At 43.4% G+C, this 14,768-nt stretch overlaps 1 protein-coding gene across 1 annotated transcript; it reads left to right on the top strand.

Annotated features, from left to right (window-relative positions):
- The first annotated feature begins 828 nt into the window (after nt 1-828).
- On the top strand, nt 829-12,654 carry FBXO39 (F-box protein 39). The gene is made up of 4 exons (XM_030922546.1): nt 829-2,268; nt 4,909-6,011; nt 11,777-11,953; nt 12,281-12,654. The coding sequence occupies exons 2-4, from the start codon at nt 4,989-4,991 to the stop codon at nt 12,407-12,409; spliced, it is 1,329 nt and encodes a 442-aa protein (XP_030778406.1). The 5' UTR covers nt 829-2,268; nt 4,909-4,988; the 3' UTR covers nt 12,410-12,654.
- Nucleotides 12,655-14,768: the final 2,114 nt, after the last annotated feature.

The following is a 14,768-nucleotide window of genomic DNA, read 5'->3' as shown; positions in this document are numbered from 1 at the left end:
AATCTATAAGGAACTTAAATAAGCTAACAAGCAAAAAACAAACAACATAATTAAAAAGTGGAAAAAGGACATGAATAGACACTTTTCAAAAGAAGACATACACGTGGCTAACAAGCATATGAAAACATGTTCAACATCACTTATCGTTAGAGACATGCAAATCAAAACCACAACGAGATGCTATCTCACATCAGTCAGAATAGCTCTTATTAAAAAGTCAAAAAGTAACAGATGTTGGTGAGGCTGCAAACAAAGGGGAACGCTGATACACTGCTGGTAGAAATGTAAATTAGTTCAGCCATTGTGGAAAGCAGTTTGGCAATATCTCAAATAACTTAAATCAGAACTACCATTGACTCAGCCATTCCATTATTGGTTATATACCCAAAGAAATCTAGAGCATTCTGTCACAAAGACATATATACACAAATGTTCACGGCAGCACTATTCACAATAGCAAAGTCATAGAATCAAACTAAATGTCCATCAGTGGTAGAATGGATAAAGAAAATGTGGCAGCTGGGTGTGGTGTAATCCCACACCTGTAATCCCAGCACTTTGAGAGGCCGAGTTGGGTGGATCACCTGAGGTCAGGAGTTTGAGACCAGCCTGGCCAATATGGCGAAACCCCGCCTCTGCTAAAAATACAAAACTTAGCTGGGCGTGGTGGCAAGTGCCTGTAATCCCAGCTACTTGGGAGGCCCAGGCAGGAGAATTGCTTGAACCTGAAAGGTGGTGGTTGCAGTGAGCAGAGATCGTGCCACTGCACTCCAGCCTGGGCAACTAAGCGAGACTCTGCCTCAAAATAAAAACAAAAACAACAAAAACAAAAAAAAGTGGCACATATATACCGTGGAATACTATGCAGCCATAAAAAAGAATGGGATCATGTCCTGTGCAGCAACATGAATGGAGCTGGAAACCATTATCCTAAATGAACTCATTCAGAAACAGAAAACCAAGTACCACATGTTCTCACTTATAAGTAGAAGCTAAACATTGAGTACACGTGGATACAAAGAAGGGCACCACAGACACTGGGGCCTACCTGAGGTTGGAGCATGGAAGGAGGGTGAGGATGGAAAAACTACCTACCTGGTACTACGCTTTTTATCTGAATGATGAAATAATCTGTACAACAAACCCTCGTGACATGCAGTTTACCTATACAACAAGCCTGCACATGTGCCTCCGAACCTAGTTAAAGGAAAAACGTTTGGACTATTTTTCTTCTTTTGAACAAAGACAATGGTTTGCCCAAGGACTACAAATAAACAAGGGGAAAAAAGAAAGGTTCCAGTTTTGTCTGAAAATTCTGATTAAACCTCTGGGCCCTGCAGCCTGGAGTACCTGGAGAACTCTACACCCACAGAACCCGGCTTTGTCCCCAAAGAATTAAAAACGCCTCTGGAAAAGCTGCTCTTCCATCTTTCTTTGGGTTCCGCACTGGTTTTCTAGGGCCAGGGATGGCAACCACGGGAACCCCAGGATGAGGGCAGTGCTCAGGGAAAGGGCAGCACAAGGTGTTCAGGGAGGGAGAAAGAAACGAGGCTGGGACAGTGGGTAAGGGCCAGGTGAAGTGGAGAGGGGCGGCTTCGAAGGCCTCAGGCAGGGAGAGTGGCGGGGGAAGCCTAGCAATGCAACCTATCCAGCAGCAAACGGCACACTCCCACCTTTCTGCCTGGGCTTTGAGGAGACCCAGTTAGGGCACCCGCCTCTGCTAGGGGAGGAAAATAGGTGGGTAGGACGTCTTTAGATTTCCCTCCCTGGTTGGCACCTGTGTGATATGGTGGACCAACCGTGGGTTCGAATCCCACCTCCCCACTTACTACACGTTCTCATTGGGAAACTTTATTCACCTTCCAACACCTCCGTCTCCGCATTTGCGAAATGGATGTGTTTGTATTCCTATCTTCCTTGACGGGGCGGTGGAAGCAGCTCTCTAGCTTTGTCTTGCCCAGCTAAGTCTGGTGCTTAAGGCTTTCCTCTGGGAGCTTTGTCTGAAGAGAGGAAAGTGGACCCAAGGGCTGAGCACGCTGCAGCGGCTTCGATAAAAACAAAACAAAACAAAAAAAAACCCGAGACTGGGTCAGGATGGGAAAGGCAACGAACTGAACGGGCTTGAGCCCCACCTCTTCCCTGCGTGCAGAAGGAAGGGCAGGAGCATGCCATCCTCACCTGGAGCGCCGGCCGAGCCTCCGGCCTCGCGACGCCTGGCCAGGGCCCCATCTGGCCCCTCTGCACACGGGATCCACTGACCTGGCAACTGTAAGTTTGGGACTGAGACCTGGGGGCAGGAACAGAGTCTTGCAGGTGGCGGCGCGTCACAAAGGCGGCCCGAGCTTGGTATTTAGCCTGGGCCAGAGCAAGGCGCAGACCCCGGGCGCCCACGGAGTTGGCGTCGGAGCAGCAGCGGCGCGGGCGGGGCAGGCAGGCGCGCTCACAGTCCCCGCAGCCCAAACTGGGCGCAGCCCGAGCAGGGCTCAGCGAACGGGTAACGGGCGAGCGTGGGCGGGAGCAGGCTGGGGTGGCGGTGGGATGCCCGAGGCCGGCGTAGGGGAGGCGGGCTGCTCTCATCGCCTCCTCTGGGAAGTGTCTTTGGCTGCAGGAGTTGCCGGGCCAACTCTCCTCCCGCGGTGGGTAGGACATCTTTAGATTTCCCTCCCTGATTGGCAGCTGTGTGATATGGTGGAACAACCCTGGGTTCGAATCCCATCTCCCCACTTACTATACGTTCTCCCTGGGAAACTTTATTCACCTTCCAACACCTCTGTTTCCGTATTTGTGAAATGGATGTGTTTGTATTCCTACCTTTCTTGACGGGACGTTGCAGAAGTACCTGAGCACCCACTTTCTTATTAATGGCAGCCAGCTCTTGTACAGCATTTACTATGGGGTGGGCACTGTTCCCGGTGCTTTCCAGGTATCAGCTCACTTAATCCTCCCAACACTAGGAGAAAGGCACTATTACTACCCCATTCACAGATATGAGGACTGAGACACAAAGAAATGGACTTGTCTAAGGTCATCCGACTGCAATGGGCATAGCTAGCATCCAACCCACTAAGCTACACTGCCTCTGATGGGGTCTGGGGGGGATAAGGGGAGGCTCCCAGGCATTAAATAGGACTTCAAGTATCCTTGCAGCAACTCTTCCAGACAAACATATTCTTCCAACCCCACCCTACAGCACCAGCGTCTGATGATTTTTCTCACCTACGACCTTGCTGGCCAAAAGGTTTCATGGAGCTTTTATTTATTTATTTATTTATTTTATTATACTTTAAGTTCTGGGATACACGTGCAGAACGTGCAGGTTTGTTACATAGGTATACATGTGCCATGGTGGTGTGCTGCACCCGTCAACCCGTCATCTAGGTTTTAAGCCCCGCATGCATTAGGTATTTGTCCTAATGCTCTCCCTCCCCTTGCCCCCCATCCGCAACAGGTCCCAGTGTGTGATGTTCCCCTCCCTGTGTCCATGTGTTCTCATTGTTCAACTCCCACTTATGAGTGAGAACATGTGGTGTTCAGTTTTCTGTTCCTGCGTTAGTTTGCTGAGAATGATGGTTTCCAGCTTCATCCATGTCCCTGCAAAGGACATGAACTCATTCTTTTTTATGGCTGCATAGTATTCACTGGTGTATATGTGCCACATTTTCTTAATCCTGTTGATCATTGATGGGCATTTGAGTTGGTTCCAAGTCTTTGCTTCGTGGAGCTTTTAAATTGGTTTATCTCTTCTGCAGCACCTTTTAGGAGCTTTGCTTGGTGGAGTGCTGTGGAGGCCCCTAGCCTTGGGCAGTTTACAAGTGGTTGAAGAGACCTATTTCTTCCTTTGTTAAATGTTTAAGTAACTTCTTAAAAGCAGAAGGAGGACGTCAAGGGGTGTGTGGGTCCCTTGGGAGAAAAGGCAAGGACACAGATCACAGGTCAGACACTTTCCAGACTTCCCCACCTCTTCCTTCAACAGTTACCAAATCGTGTCTTCTACAGAACTCGCAAACACATCCCCATTCCCGCCACAAGGCTGGGACTCTGCTCTTGACTGTCCTTCGTCTCCCCACCCTCCCCGCAGAGTGTCCTTTCCACACCTCAAAACTCACCACGTGGCTTCCAGACATGTGACCCATCAACCTTCACGGCTCTCCGTGACCTCAGCTGGGGTTTCCCACCCTGTTCTGCTGTTACACGTCTTGAATGTAAACACAACTGTCCACAATGTAGCTAGATACCGGAAGGGGACAGGCCATGTCAGGATTCCAAAATCTTGGGGAAATGGGAAGTGGGACTCTCTGGCCTCTAGGACATAATCTTTATCCCTTCACTCAGGACCCCATGATCCAGCACCTCCCACTGCTCCCACGTGATCCAGTTCCTCCATTCCCAGCCCACGTAACAAGTTAAGTGCCAGATGACCAAACCATTTTTAGTTCCCTGAACGGGAACACGTCACATACATTCACAGTTCTGTGGCTTTGCACGTGTTGTTCCCTCTGCCCAGAATGCATCAGTTCCTCCACCACTACCACTTGGCCCACCTGATCTGCCTCGCAAATCCCACTCCCCCTTCAAAGCCCAACTCAGATGTCACCTCCTCTGAGCAGCCCTCTCTACTTCCAAACACTGTATTTAGCCAAACAGAGTAAGTCACCCTCCATGTGTGCTACCCCGCACTAGAGTCTGCCTGAACCTTCCCACTCTCTCACAGGGTTATAATGGAGTACTGGTCTGTATCCCTGGATAGACTATGAAATCCTTGCAGGTGTGGACTGTATTATGAATGTATCATTGAACCACCCACACCTAGCACAGTGCCTAATGCACTTGGGACCACAGGGAAAGCTGGTTCATTTGAGTTTCATCTCTGTTTGACAGGTAATGGCTCTTCTTTTTTACTCCCCACAGAAAGCAAGTGATTGCTTTCCTTTCCTCATTTTCGGAAGCCCTGCCTAACACACAGCTGCACTCTACATCCCAGTTCCTGGATGGACGAAGAAAGTGAACTGATCCAGCCCCAAGACCAGAGCTGCTGGGCCACTCTGCCCGATGTGTGTCTGTGCCGTGTTTTCTGGTGGCTAGGAGACAGGGACAGGTCCAGGGCTGCTCTTGTCTGCAGAAAGTGGAACCAGATGATGTATTCTGCTGACCTCTGGCGGTACAGGACCATCACCTTCAGCGGGAGACCTTCCAGGGTACATGCATCTGAAGTTGAGTCAGCTCTTTGGTATGTTAAGAAGTTTGGTCGTTATCTGGAGCGCCTGGAGGTCAAATTCCTGAATCCTTACAATGCTGTCTTGACCAAGAAGTTCCAGGTCGCCATGCGGGGCCTCCTGTCTTGTCTGAGTAAGAGCAACAACCGTCTGAAATCTCTTTCCATCCAACACTTGGAGCTGGACCGCCTGGTGTGGAGGAACAGCATCAGGAGCTCATTCATCAGGAGCTTGAGCTTCTTCTTAAAGAAGATGGGCAAACACCTGGATTACCTCAACCTAAAAGGGGCCAGGCTGACCGTGGAGCAAGGCTGCCACATTCTTGACTCCCTCAGCCACCTGAGGAATGAGAATGTGATCTCGGAACTCAACATCGAGGACTACTTCAGTCATCACCTTGCTGTCTACAGCAGCCCCCAGTTCAAAAAGACCATGTCCACATTCCACAATCTTGTGTCGCTGAACCTCAACTACAACTGTATCTCCGACGAGCTGCTTGAGAACTTGTGTGAGAACGCCAGCACCCTCTGGACCATAAACATCAAATGCCACATTCATGACCCCCATGGACAGGTCATCTGGGGTATGTCCTGGGCCAAGCTGGCCAGGCAGGCCACCAATCTGAAGGTGAACTTCTACTTTGAACGGATCATGAAGTACGAACGCTTGGCCCGAATCCTCTTGCAGGAGATCCCAGTCAGGAGCATCAGTCTGAGAAGCTGCTATTTCAGTGACCCAGACTGGTCCATGAGACCCACTCTGACAGATCTCCTGCCCACCTTCCGGCACACTCTGCAGGTAGGTAGGACTTGTGAGGAGTGACTGCTGTTTAGGTGACTGGCGTCCCCAGAAGAAAGCCCACTGCTGCCTGCTCTTGGCTGGGCTCCCAAATGTTCACTCAATCTCAAATTGAAGTTCTAGCAAATATCACCAACTAAGCCTCCTCCCCTCCTCCCAAGACCACAGTAGGCAACAAAAGCTGCTACTCACTTCCTCCATGTGGTAGACACAAGGAATTATCTGGTTAGCTGTCAGCCAGGGAAAGCCCCTAAATCCTCACTCAGAGCTATGAAGCCTGAGCCGGGAGGTGCCCTGCAGGTGAAGAGCGGCTGGGCTGCCTCTTCCTACCTTTCCACCAGGTCACAGCAGCATGCAGGAGACCCTGTGACTCCTGTGGTCAGATCTCAGTTGGGGGATCTGTCTGGTTATAGCAGTGCCAGTGCCTGGTAACTGGAGAGATAGAATGGGGAGGACCGGGCCAGACAAAAAGTCAAATTTGATTTACACAACCGAAGAACTCAGAGTTTCGGGCTGTTCCCTAATCTAGCAGCTTTCTCATCGGTAAGATCAGGATCATTTTGTCTTTCCAAGGACCTCCCAGTGGTTGTGACAATTGATATTAACAGGTTTATGTATCTCTACAAACATAGATGGACTGCAAGGTGCTAGTACCTCATTAGGGATCCACATGACCCTAAGCTGGGGTAGGGCAGACATCATCATGGTGCTTGCGTGCTGCAGAAGAACTTGAGGTTCAGTGACCAGCCCACAGTCACCCAGCCAGTCCACTGCAGGGCTGGGACGAGCACCTTGTATACTCCAAGTACACTGCCTCCAAATTCCAAGTTTTGCAAACTTGGATGAGATCACCATCATTCTCACATCTCTTCCTCTAAGAACTACATGTCCAATCTCCCTTATCTAAAAAGCCACCAAATTCCATTAACACCAGACCTGTCCTACAAGAAATGCTAAAGGGAGTTCTTCAATCTGAAAGAAAAGGGCATTAATGAGCAATAAGAAGTCATCTGAAGGTACAAGATGTATACTTACTATTACTTACTGGTAATAGTAAGTACACAGAAAAACACAGAATATTGCAACACTGGAATTGTGGTGAGTAAACTACTCATATCCTAAGTAGAAAGACAAACATATAAGCTGATAAAAAATAATAACAACAACAACTTTTCAAGACCTTGACGGCACAACAAGATACAAATAGAAACAACAAAAAGCTAAACTGTAGGGAGACAAAATTCAAGGAAAAAGTTTTTATTCATTTGTTTATGCAATCAGTGTTAAGTTGTCATCAATTTAAAATAATGAGTTATCAGATACTGTCTGCAAGCCTCACCGTAATCTCAAATCTAAAAACATACAACAGATAAATAAAATAAAAAGCAAGAAATTACACATAACTCCAGAGAAAATCACCTTCCCTAAAAGGAACACAGGAAGGAAGAAAAGAAGGAAGAGAAGACCACAAAACAACCAGAAAACAAATAACAGAATGGCCAGAGTAAGTTCCTACTTAATAATAACATTGGATATAAATGGACTAAACCCTCTAATCAAAAGATGTAAGTGGCTGAACAGATTAAAAAGACTCAGCTATCTGCTGCCTACAAGTAACATATTTCACCTATAAAGACACATATAGATTGAAAATAAAGAGATGGAAAATGATATTTAATGCCAACAGAAACCAAAAAAGAGCAGCAGTAGCTATGCTTATATCAGACAAAATAGTTTTCAAGACAAAATCTATAAAAAGAGACAAAGTCATTATATAATGATAAAAGAGTCAATTCAGCAAGAGGATATAACAATTGTAAATAGATATGCACTCAACACTGGAGGACCCAGACATATAAAGCAAATATTATTAGGGCTAAAGAGAGAGATAGACCCTGATATAATAACAGCTGGAGACTTCAGCATCCCTCTTTCAGTATTGGGTAGATCTTCAAGACCGAAAATCAACAAAGAAACAGCAGACTTAATCTGCATTAGGAACAAAAAGGGCCTAAAGGATATTTACAGAAATTTTTATCCGATGGCTGAAGAATACACATTCTTCTCCTTAGCACATGGATCATTCACAAGGATAGGCCACATGTTAGGTCACAAAAAAGTCTTAAAACATTCAAAAAATTGAAATTATAACAAGCATCTTCTCTGACCACAACAGAATAAAACTAGAAATTAATAACAAGAAAAATTTTGGAAATTATATGAACACATGGAAATTAAACAATATGCTCCTGAATAACCAGTGGTTCATGAAGAGATTAAGAAGGAAATTGAAATATTTTTGAAACAAACAATAATTGAGACAAAACATACCAAAACCTGTAGGATACAGTGAGCAATACTAAGAGGGAAGTTTATAGCTATAAGCGCCTACATCAACAAAGAAGAAAAACTTCAAATAAACATTCTAATGATACACTTTAAAGGACTAAACAAACCAAAGGCAAACCAATCCCAAAATTGGTAGAAGAAACAATAAAGATTGGAGCAGAATAATGCAAAAGATCAAGGAAATAAAGTTTTTGAAAAGATAAACAAAATTGACAAACCATTAGCCAAAATAAGAAAAAAATGAGAGAAGACCCAAAGAAATAAAATCAGAGATGAGAAAGGAGACATTACAACCAATACTGGAGAAATACAAAGGATAATTAGAGCCTATAATGAGCAACTATATGCCAATAAATTGGAAAACCTAGAAGACATGGATAAATTCCTAGACACTTACAACCTACCAAGATTGAACCATGAAGAAATCCAGAACCTTAACAAACCATTGACAAGGAACAAGATAGAAGCTGTAATAAAAAGTCCTGAAGCAAAGAAAAGCCCTTGACCTGATGGCTGTACTGCTGAATTTTATCAAATATTTAAAGAAGAACTAATACCAATCCTATTCAAACTACTCCAAAAAAATAGAAGCAGAGGGAATACTTTTAAACTCATTCTACAAGGCTGGTATTACCCTGATACCAAAGCCAGATAAGGACACATCAAAAACAAGAAAACTATAGGCGAATATTCCTAATGAACATTGATGGAAAACTTCTCAACAGATTACTAGCAAACCAAATTTGACAACACATTACAAAGATCATTCATCCTGACCAAGTGGGATTTATCACAGGGATGCAAGAATTGTTCAAAATATGCAAATAAATCAATGTGATACCTCATAACAACAGAATGAAGAAGAAAAAACATATGATTATTTTAATCAATGCTGTAAAAGCATTTGATAAAATTCAACATCCCTTCATGATTAAAACTCTCAAAAAACTGGGTGTAGAAGGAACATACCTCAATACAATAAAAGCCATATATGACAGACCCACAGCTAGTATCATATTGAATAGGGAAAAACTGAAAGCCTTTTCTTTAAGATCCAGAACAAAGTAAGGATGCCGCTGTTACCACTTCATTCGACATAGTACTGGAAGTCCTAGCTAAAGCAATCAGATGAGAGAAATAAAGGGCATCCAAATAGAAAATGAAGTCAAATAATTTTTGTGTGAAGATGATGTGATATTATATTTGGAAAAACCTAAAGACTCCACCAAAAAAAACTATCAGCTAAAAAAATTCAGTAAAGTTGCAGGATACAAAATCAACATACAAAAATCAGTAGCATTTCTATACGCCAACAGTGAACAGTCTGAAAAATAAATCAAGAAAGTAATCCTGTTTACAATAGCTACAAATAAAATTAAATACCTAGGAATTAACCAAAGGAATGAAAGATTTCTACAATGAAAACTATAAAATATTGATGCAAGAAATTGAAGAGGACACAAAAAATGGAAAGATATTCTATGTTCATGAGTTGAAAGAATCAATATTGTCAAAAATGTTTATATGACCCAAAGCCATCTACAGATTCAGAGGTATCCTATCAAAATACCAATGACATTCTTCACAGAAATAGAACAGAGAATCTTAAATTTATATATATATGGAACCACAAAAGATTCAAAATAGCCAAAGCTGTCCTGACCAAAAAGAACAAAACTGTAGAAACCACATTACCTGACTTCAAATTATACTGCAGAGCTATCGTCACTAAAACAGCATGAGACTAGCATAAAAACAGATTTTGAGTTCCTTATATATTCTGGTTATTTATTAATCCCATAAAGACCAACAGAACAGAATAGAGAACCCAGAAACAAATTCATTCTTCTATAGTGAACTCATGTTTGACAAAGGTGTCAAAAACATACATTGGGAAAAGGACAATCTCTTCAGTAAATGGTGCTAGGAAAACTGGATATCCACATGCAGAAGAATGAAACTAGACCACTATCTCTTGCCATATATGAAAATCAAATCAAAATGGACCGAAGACTTCAATCTAAGACCTCAAACTATGAAACTACTACAAGAAAACGTTGCGGAAACTCTCCAGGACATTGGACTGGGCAAAGATCTCTTGAGTAGCACAGGCAACCAAAGCAAACATAGACAGATGGGATCACATCAAGTTAAAAGGTTTCTGCACAACGAAGGAAACAGTCAACAAAGTGAAGAGACAACCCACAGGAAGAATGGGAGAAAATATTTGTAAGCTACCCATCTCACAAGGGATTAATAAATAACCAGAATATATAGAGCTCAAACAACTCAATAGGAAAAAAAATAGTAATCCAATTAAAAATGGGCAAAAGACCTGAACAGGTATTTCTCAAGACATATAAATGGCAAAATAGATATATCAAAAGGTGCTCGACATCACTGATCATCAGAGAAATGCAAATCAAAACCACCATGAGATATTATCTCACCCCAGTTAAAACGATTTTTATTCAAAAGACAGGCAATAGCAAATGCCGGAAAGGATGTGGAGAAAAGGAAATTCTTATATACAGTTGGTGGGAATTTAAAGTAGTACAGCCACTGTAGAGAACAGTTTGGAGGTTCCTCAAAAAACTAAAAATAGAGCTTACATGCGATCCAGCAATCCCACTGCTAGGTATATACCCCAAAGAAAGAAAGTCAATATATTAAAGAGATGTCTGCACTCTCGTGTTTATTGCAGCACTGTTCACAATAGCCAATATTTGGAAGCAACCTGGGTGTCCATCAATGGATAAAGAAAATGTGGTACATACACACAATGGAGTGCTATTCAGTCACAAAAAAGCATGAGATTCTCTCGTTTACAATAACATAGATGCAACTGAGGTCGTTATGTTAAGTGAAATACGTCAGGCACCGAAGGACAAACTTTGCATGTTCTCACTTATTTGTGGGAGCTAAAAATTAAAACAATTTAACTCATGGAGATAGAAAGTAGAAGGATGGTTACCAGAGGCAGGGAAGGGTAGTAGGGGGTGGAGAGGGAAGTGGGGATGGTTAATGGGTACAAAAAAAGTTAGAAAGAATGAACAAGATCTAGTATTTGATAGCACGACAGGGTGTCTATAGTCAATCATCATTTAATTGTACATTTTTAAATAACTAAAAGAGTATAATTGGATTGTTTGTAACACAAAGGATAAATGCTTGAAGTCACGGATACTCTATTTACCCCATTGTGATTATTACACATTGTATGCCTACAACAAAATATCCCATATACCCCGTAAATATATATACCTATGTACCACAAAAATTAAAAACTAAAATTAAAAGCCCCCAAACCATCATAGCTATCAGGCCCAGAGCCAGGTCGTGGAACTGTTACAGGACAACCCAGCCAGTCTCAGCATCTCTGCCCACACACATCCTCCCTTTCGGTGCTTTTCCAGAAATTAACTTTTGAATTCAACAACAACCACGAGTCACTCGACGAGGAGCTGCACCTCCTCATCATATCCTGCAGGAAGTTGTTTTACTTCAAAATCTGGGCTTTCCTTGATGTTAGGTTTGTGGAGCGGATCCTGAAGAGTCAGAAAGAACGGCAGTGTGCCCTGCGCACGCTCAAGGTAAGCGGCCCCCAGGCTGGTTCCACGGGGTGGAGTGGGGGCATCCAGGAATGGCACTTCCGCTCTGGAATGAAGGGCAGAGATAAGGTAGCGAACAGAATCATCTGTTCATTGGAAATCAGCAGTTTCACAGAAGGGAATTTGGAGCTCTTTTTTCCAGCAGTTGGGTTTGGTCTTTTCCTGATTCTGCCAACATATTTTCCTGATTCAACAACTGTATATGTAGATCATTTAAGTTGTTGTCAAGCCCTGAAAAGTGTAGTCACAATGTGTCTGTGTGTGTGTGTGTGTATGCTCATATGTGGATGTATTTCTCTGTTGACACAGGTGAGAATTTATACAAACAGATATGAGACGAATGAAGAGGACAGGACCCTGCGGGAAATTTACAGGAAGTATAGAAAGCTGATCGACTCAGAGCTTAGCTATTTTGTCATCGCATACCCTATGATGTAATGAACGCTCTATAAATGAAGAAAGCTAGGAGCACTTTGAACTTGAAAATCATTTCTCTTAGAACTACACTCGGGCATGGCCAGCCCTCTTACTCCTTTCTCTTCCCCACCTCTCTCTCTCTTTTTTTTTTTTTTTTTTTTTTTTTTTTTTGGTCAGTTCAATACCAACACGAGCAGCCCAGCAAAGGCTGAGACTGCCGATGACCTGAAGGCTCCAGGTGGCTTTAAAGCACTGTTTACCAACTATCCAGGTGTAATTTCTCTTTTTGTCAGTTTTGCTTTTTGACACCCTCACTCATCCACAGAGCTAAAAACCCAAAGCCACTCAGAGTAGCTTCCTTTTTCTTTTTTTTGAGATGTGTTGATGAAAAGACTCAAACTGTGTAAAATATTTTTAGAGATTTATTCTGAGCCGAATATTTTTAAAGATTTACTCTGAGCCAAATATGAGTGACCATGGCCTGTGACACAGCTCTCAGGAGGTCCTGAGAACATGTGCCCATGATGATCGGGGTACAGCTTGCTTTTATATATTTTAGGAGGCATGAGACATCAATCAAATAGATTTAAGAAATACATTGGTTTAATTCAGAAAGGCGGGGCAACAAAGCAGGGGCTTCCAGGCTGTAGGTAAATTTAAACATTTTCTGGTTGACAATTGGTTGAGTTTATCTGAAGACCTGGGATCAACAGAAAGGAAATGTTTGGGTTAAGATAAAGGATTGTGGAGACCAAGTTTTACTGCGCTCTCAGATAGCTGACTTCAGAGAGAGCAGGTTGTAAAATGTTTCTTATTGGACTTAAAACGGTCCCTGGCTCTTAGCTGATTATCTCCTGGAACTGGAAAGGAAGGAAGGAAAACAAAGGGGAAAGGACATTTTCTATAGAATGTGGGTTTTTCCCACAAGAGACTTTGCAGGGCAATTTCAAGGTATGGCAAAGAAATATATTTTGGGATAAAACATTTTGATTTTCTTCCGTGTTATGCCAGAGTCAGATTGGAAAGTCACTATATACAGGGTTAAATAAAACCCATCTGACCAGAATTTATGGCTTGTAGGGCATGACTCCTCCTCAGACCCCTTCAATAGGAATTTGGGCAAGATTTAAAAAAAAAAATAAGAGCTTAGTCCTCAGATGGAGTCTTGCTCTGTTGCCCAGGCTAGAGTGCAGTGGTGCGATCTCAGCTCACTGCAACTTCTGCCTCTCAGGTTCAAGCAATTCTCCTTCCTCAGCCTCCAAGTAGCTGGGACTACAGGCATGTGCCACCATGCCCAGATAATTTTCATATTTTTTGTAGAGATGGATTTCGCCATGTTAGCCAGGCTGGTCTCCAACTCCTGGCCTCAAATGATCCACCTGCCTCAGTCTCCCAAAGTGCTAGGATTACAAGCGTGAGCCACCACACCTGGCCCCAGAGTAGCTTCTTACTAGAGGACCCTGACTCCTGCTGACCTGTGCACCTGAAAAGGTGTGTGTAACCATGGAGCAAATCGAATCACGTTTTCTACTGACTGACATTATCAGTTTATAAATCCTTTGTATCTGCTGACCTTCATGTGGGAACCTCCTGACATTGACATTGTCTGGGCCCGATCTCAGATGCATAGAAATCTCCAGACTGCCCTTGGATGAAGCAGGAAAAGCCCCACTTTTAGGAGGAGTCTGCTCAGAGCTGGAACTCCCTCCCACAGAAGGAACTCAGCCCCTGACTTAATGGCCTCATGGACTCGAATCTCCTGCCTCTGTTTTTGCTGCGTCTCCTTCATTTTTCCACAAATATGCTGGGACTGGGTCTGCGATGTTGAACATAGACGTAAATGGCCAAGTTTGATGGCTCCAAACCTGGCTTTTGGAGCCAGGTGTCTGGGGTTGAGTACTGGCCTGCCATGCACTTGTCTTGTGCCTTTGGGTAAGATTTTAACCTCCCTGAGTTTCAGCTTCTCTGTGTGTAAATGAAGAAAAAAAATTAATTACATGCATTGCGACACACACACCTGGCCCGTGTCGACTTTTATCTTGTTTGATATATGAAGGAACAGGCTCTAAGGAAGTTAATTTACCCCGAGTCATACAGCCAATTTGTGGCATAACTAATAACAAAGTCTCCAGATTTAGAACCCAAGACTCTTTCTTCCACCCAAACAACAAAATGCGAAGAACCCATTCCCCCTCCCTTCCTCCACCCAGCTTATCTCAGACAGATATTAAAGTGGTCACTGGCTGAGTGTTTACATGCTAGATATAAATTCACCTAGTTTCATTTAATCCTCACACCGCTCTAGAAAGTAGAGACTACTGTTATCCTTCTTTTAGAAGGATCCTGAAGGATTGCCAAGTCTAACCTGCCCTGTCATGCA

The sequence above is a fragment of the Rhinopithecus roxellana genome, chromosome 19 (assembly GCF_007565055.1).
Source record: "Rhinopithecus roxellana isolate Shanxi Qingling chromosome 19, ASM756505v1, whole genome shotgun sequence".
NCBI classification, from domain to species: Eukaryota; Metazoa; Chordata; class Mammalia; order Primates; family Cercopithecidae; genus Rhinopithecus; species Rhinopithecus roxellana.
The sequence above is the reverse complement of the archived record's forward strand: the minus strand, read 5'-3'. Positions and strand labels throughout refer to the sequence as shown.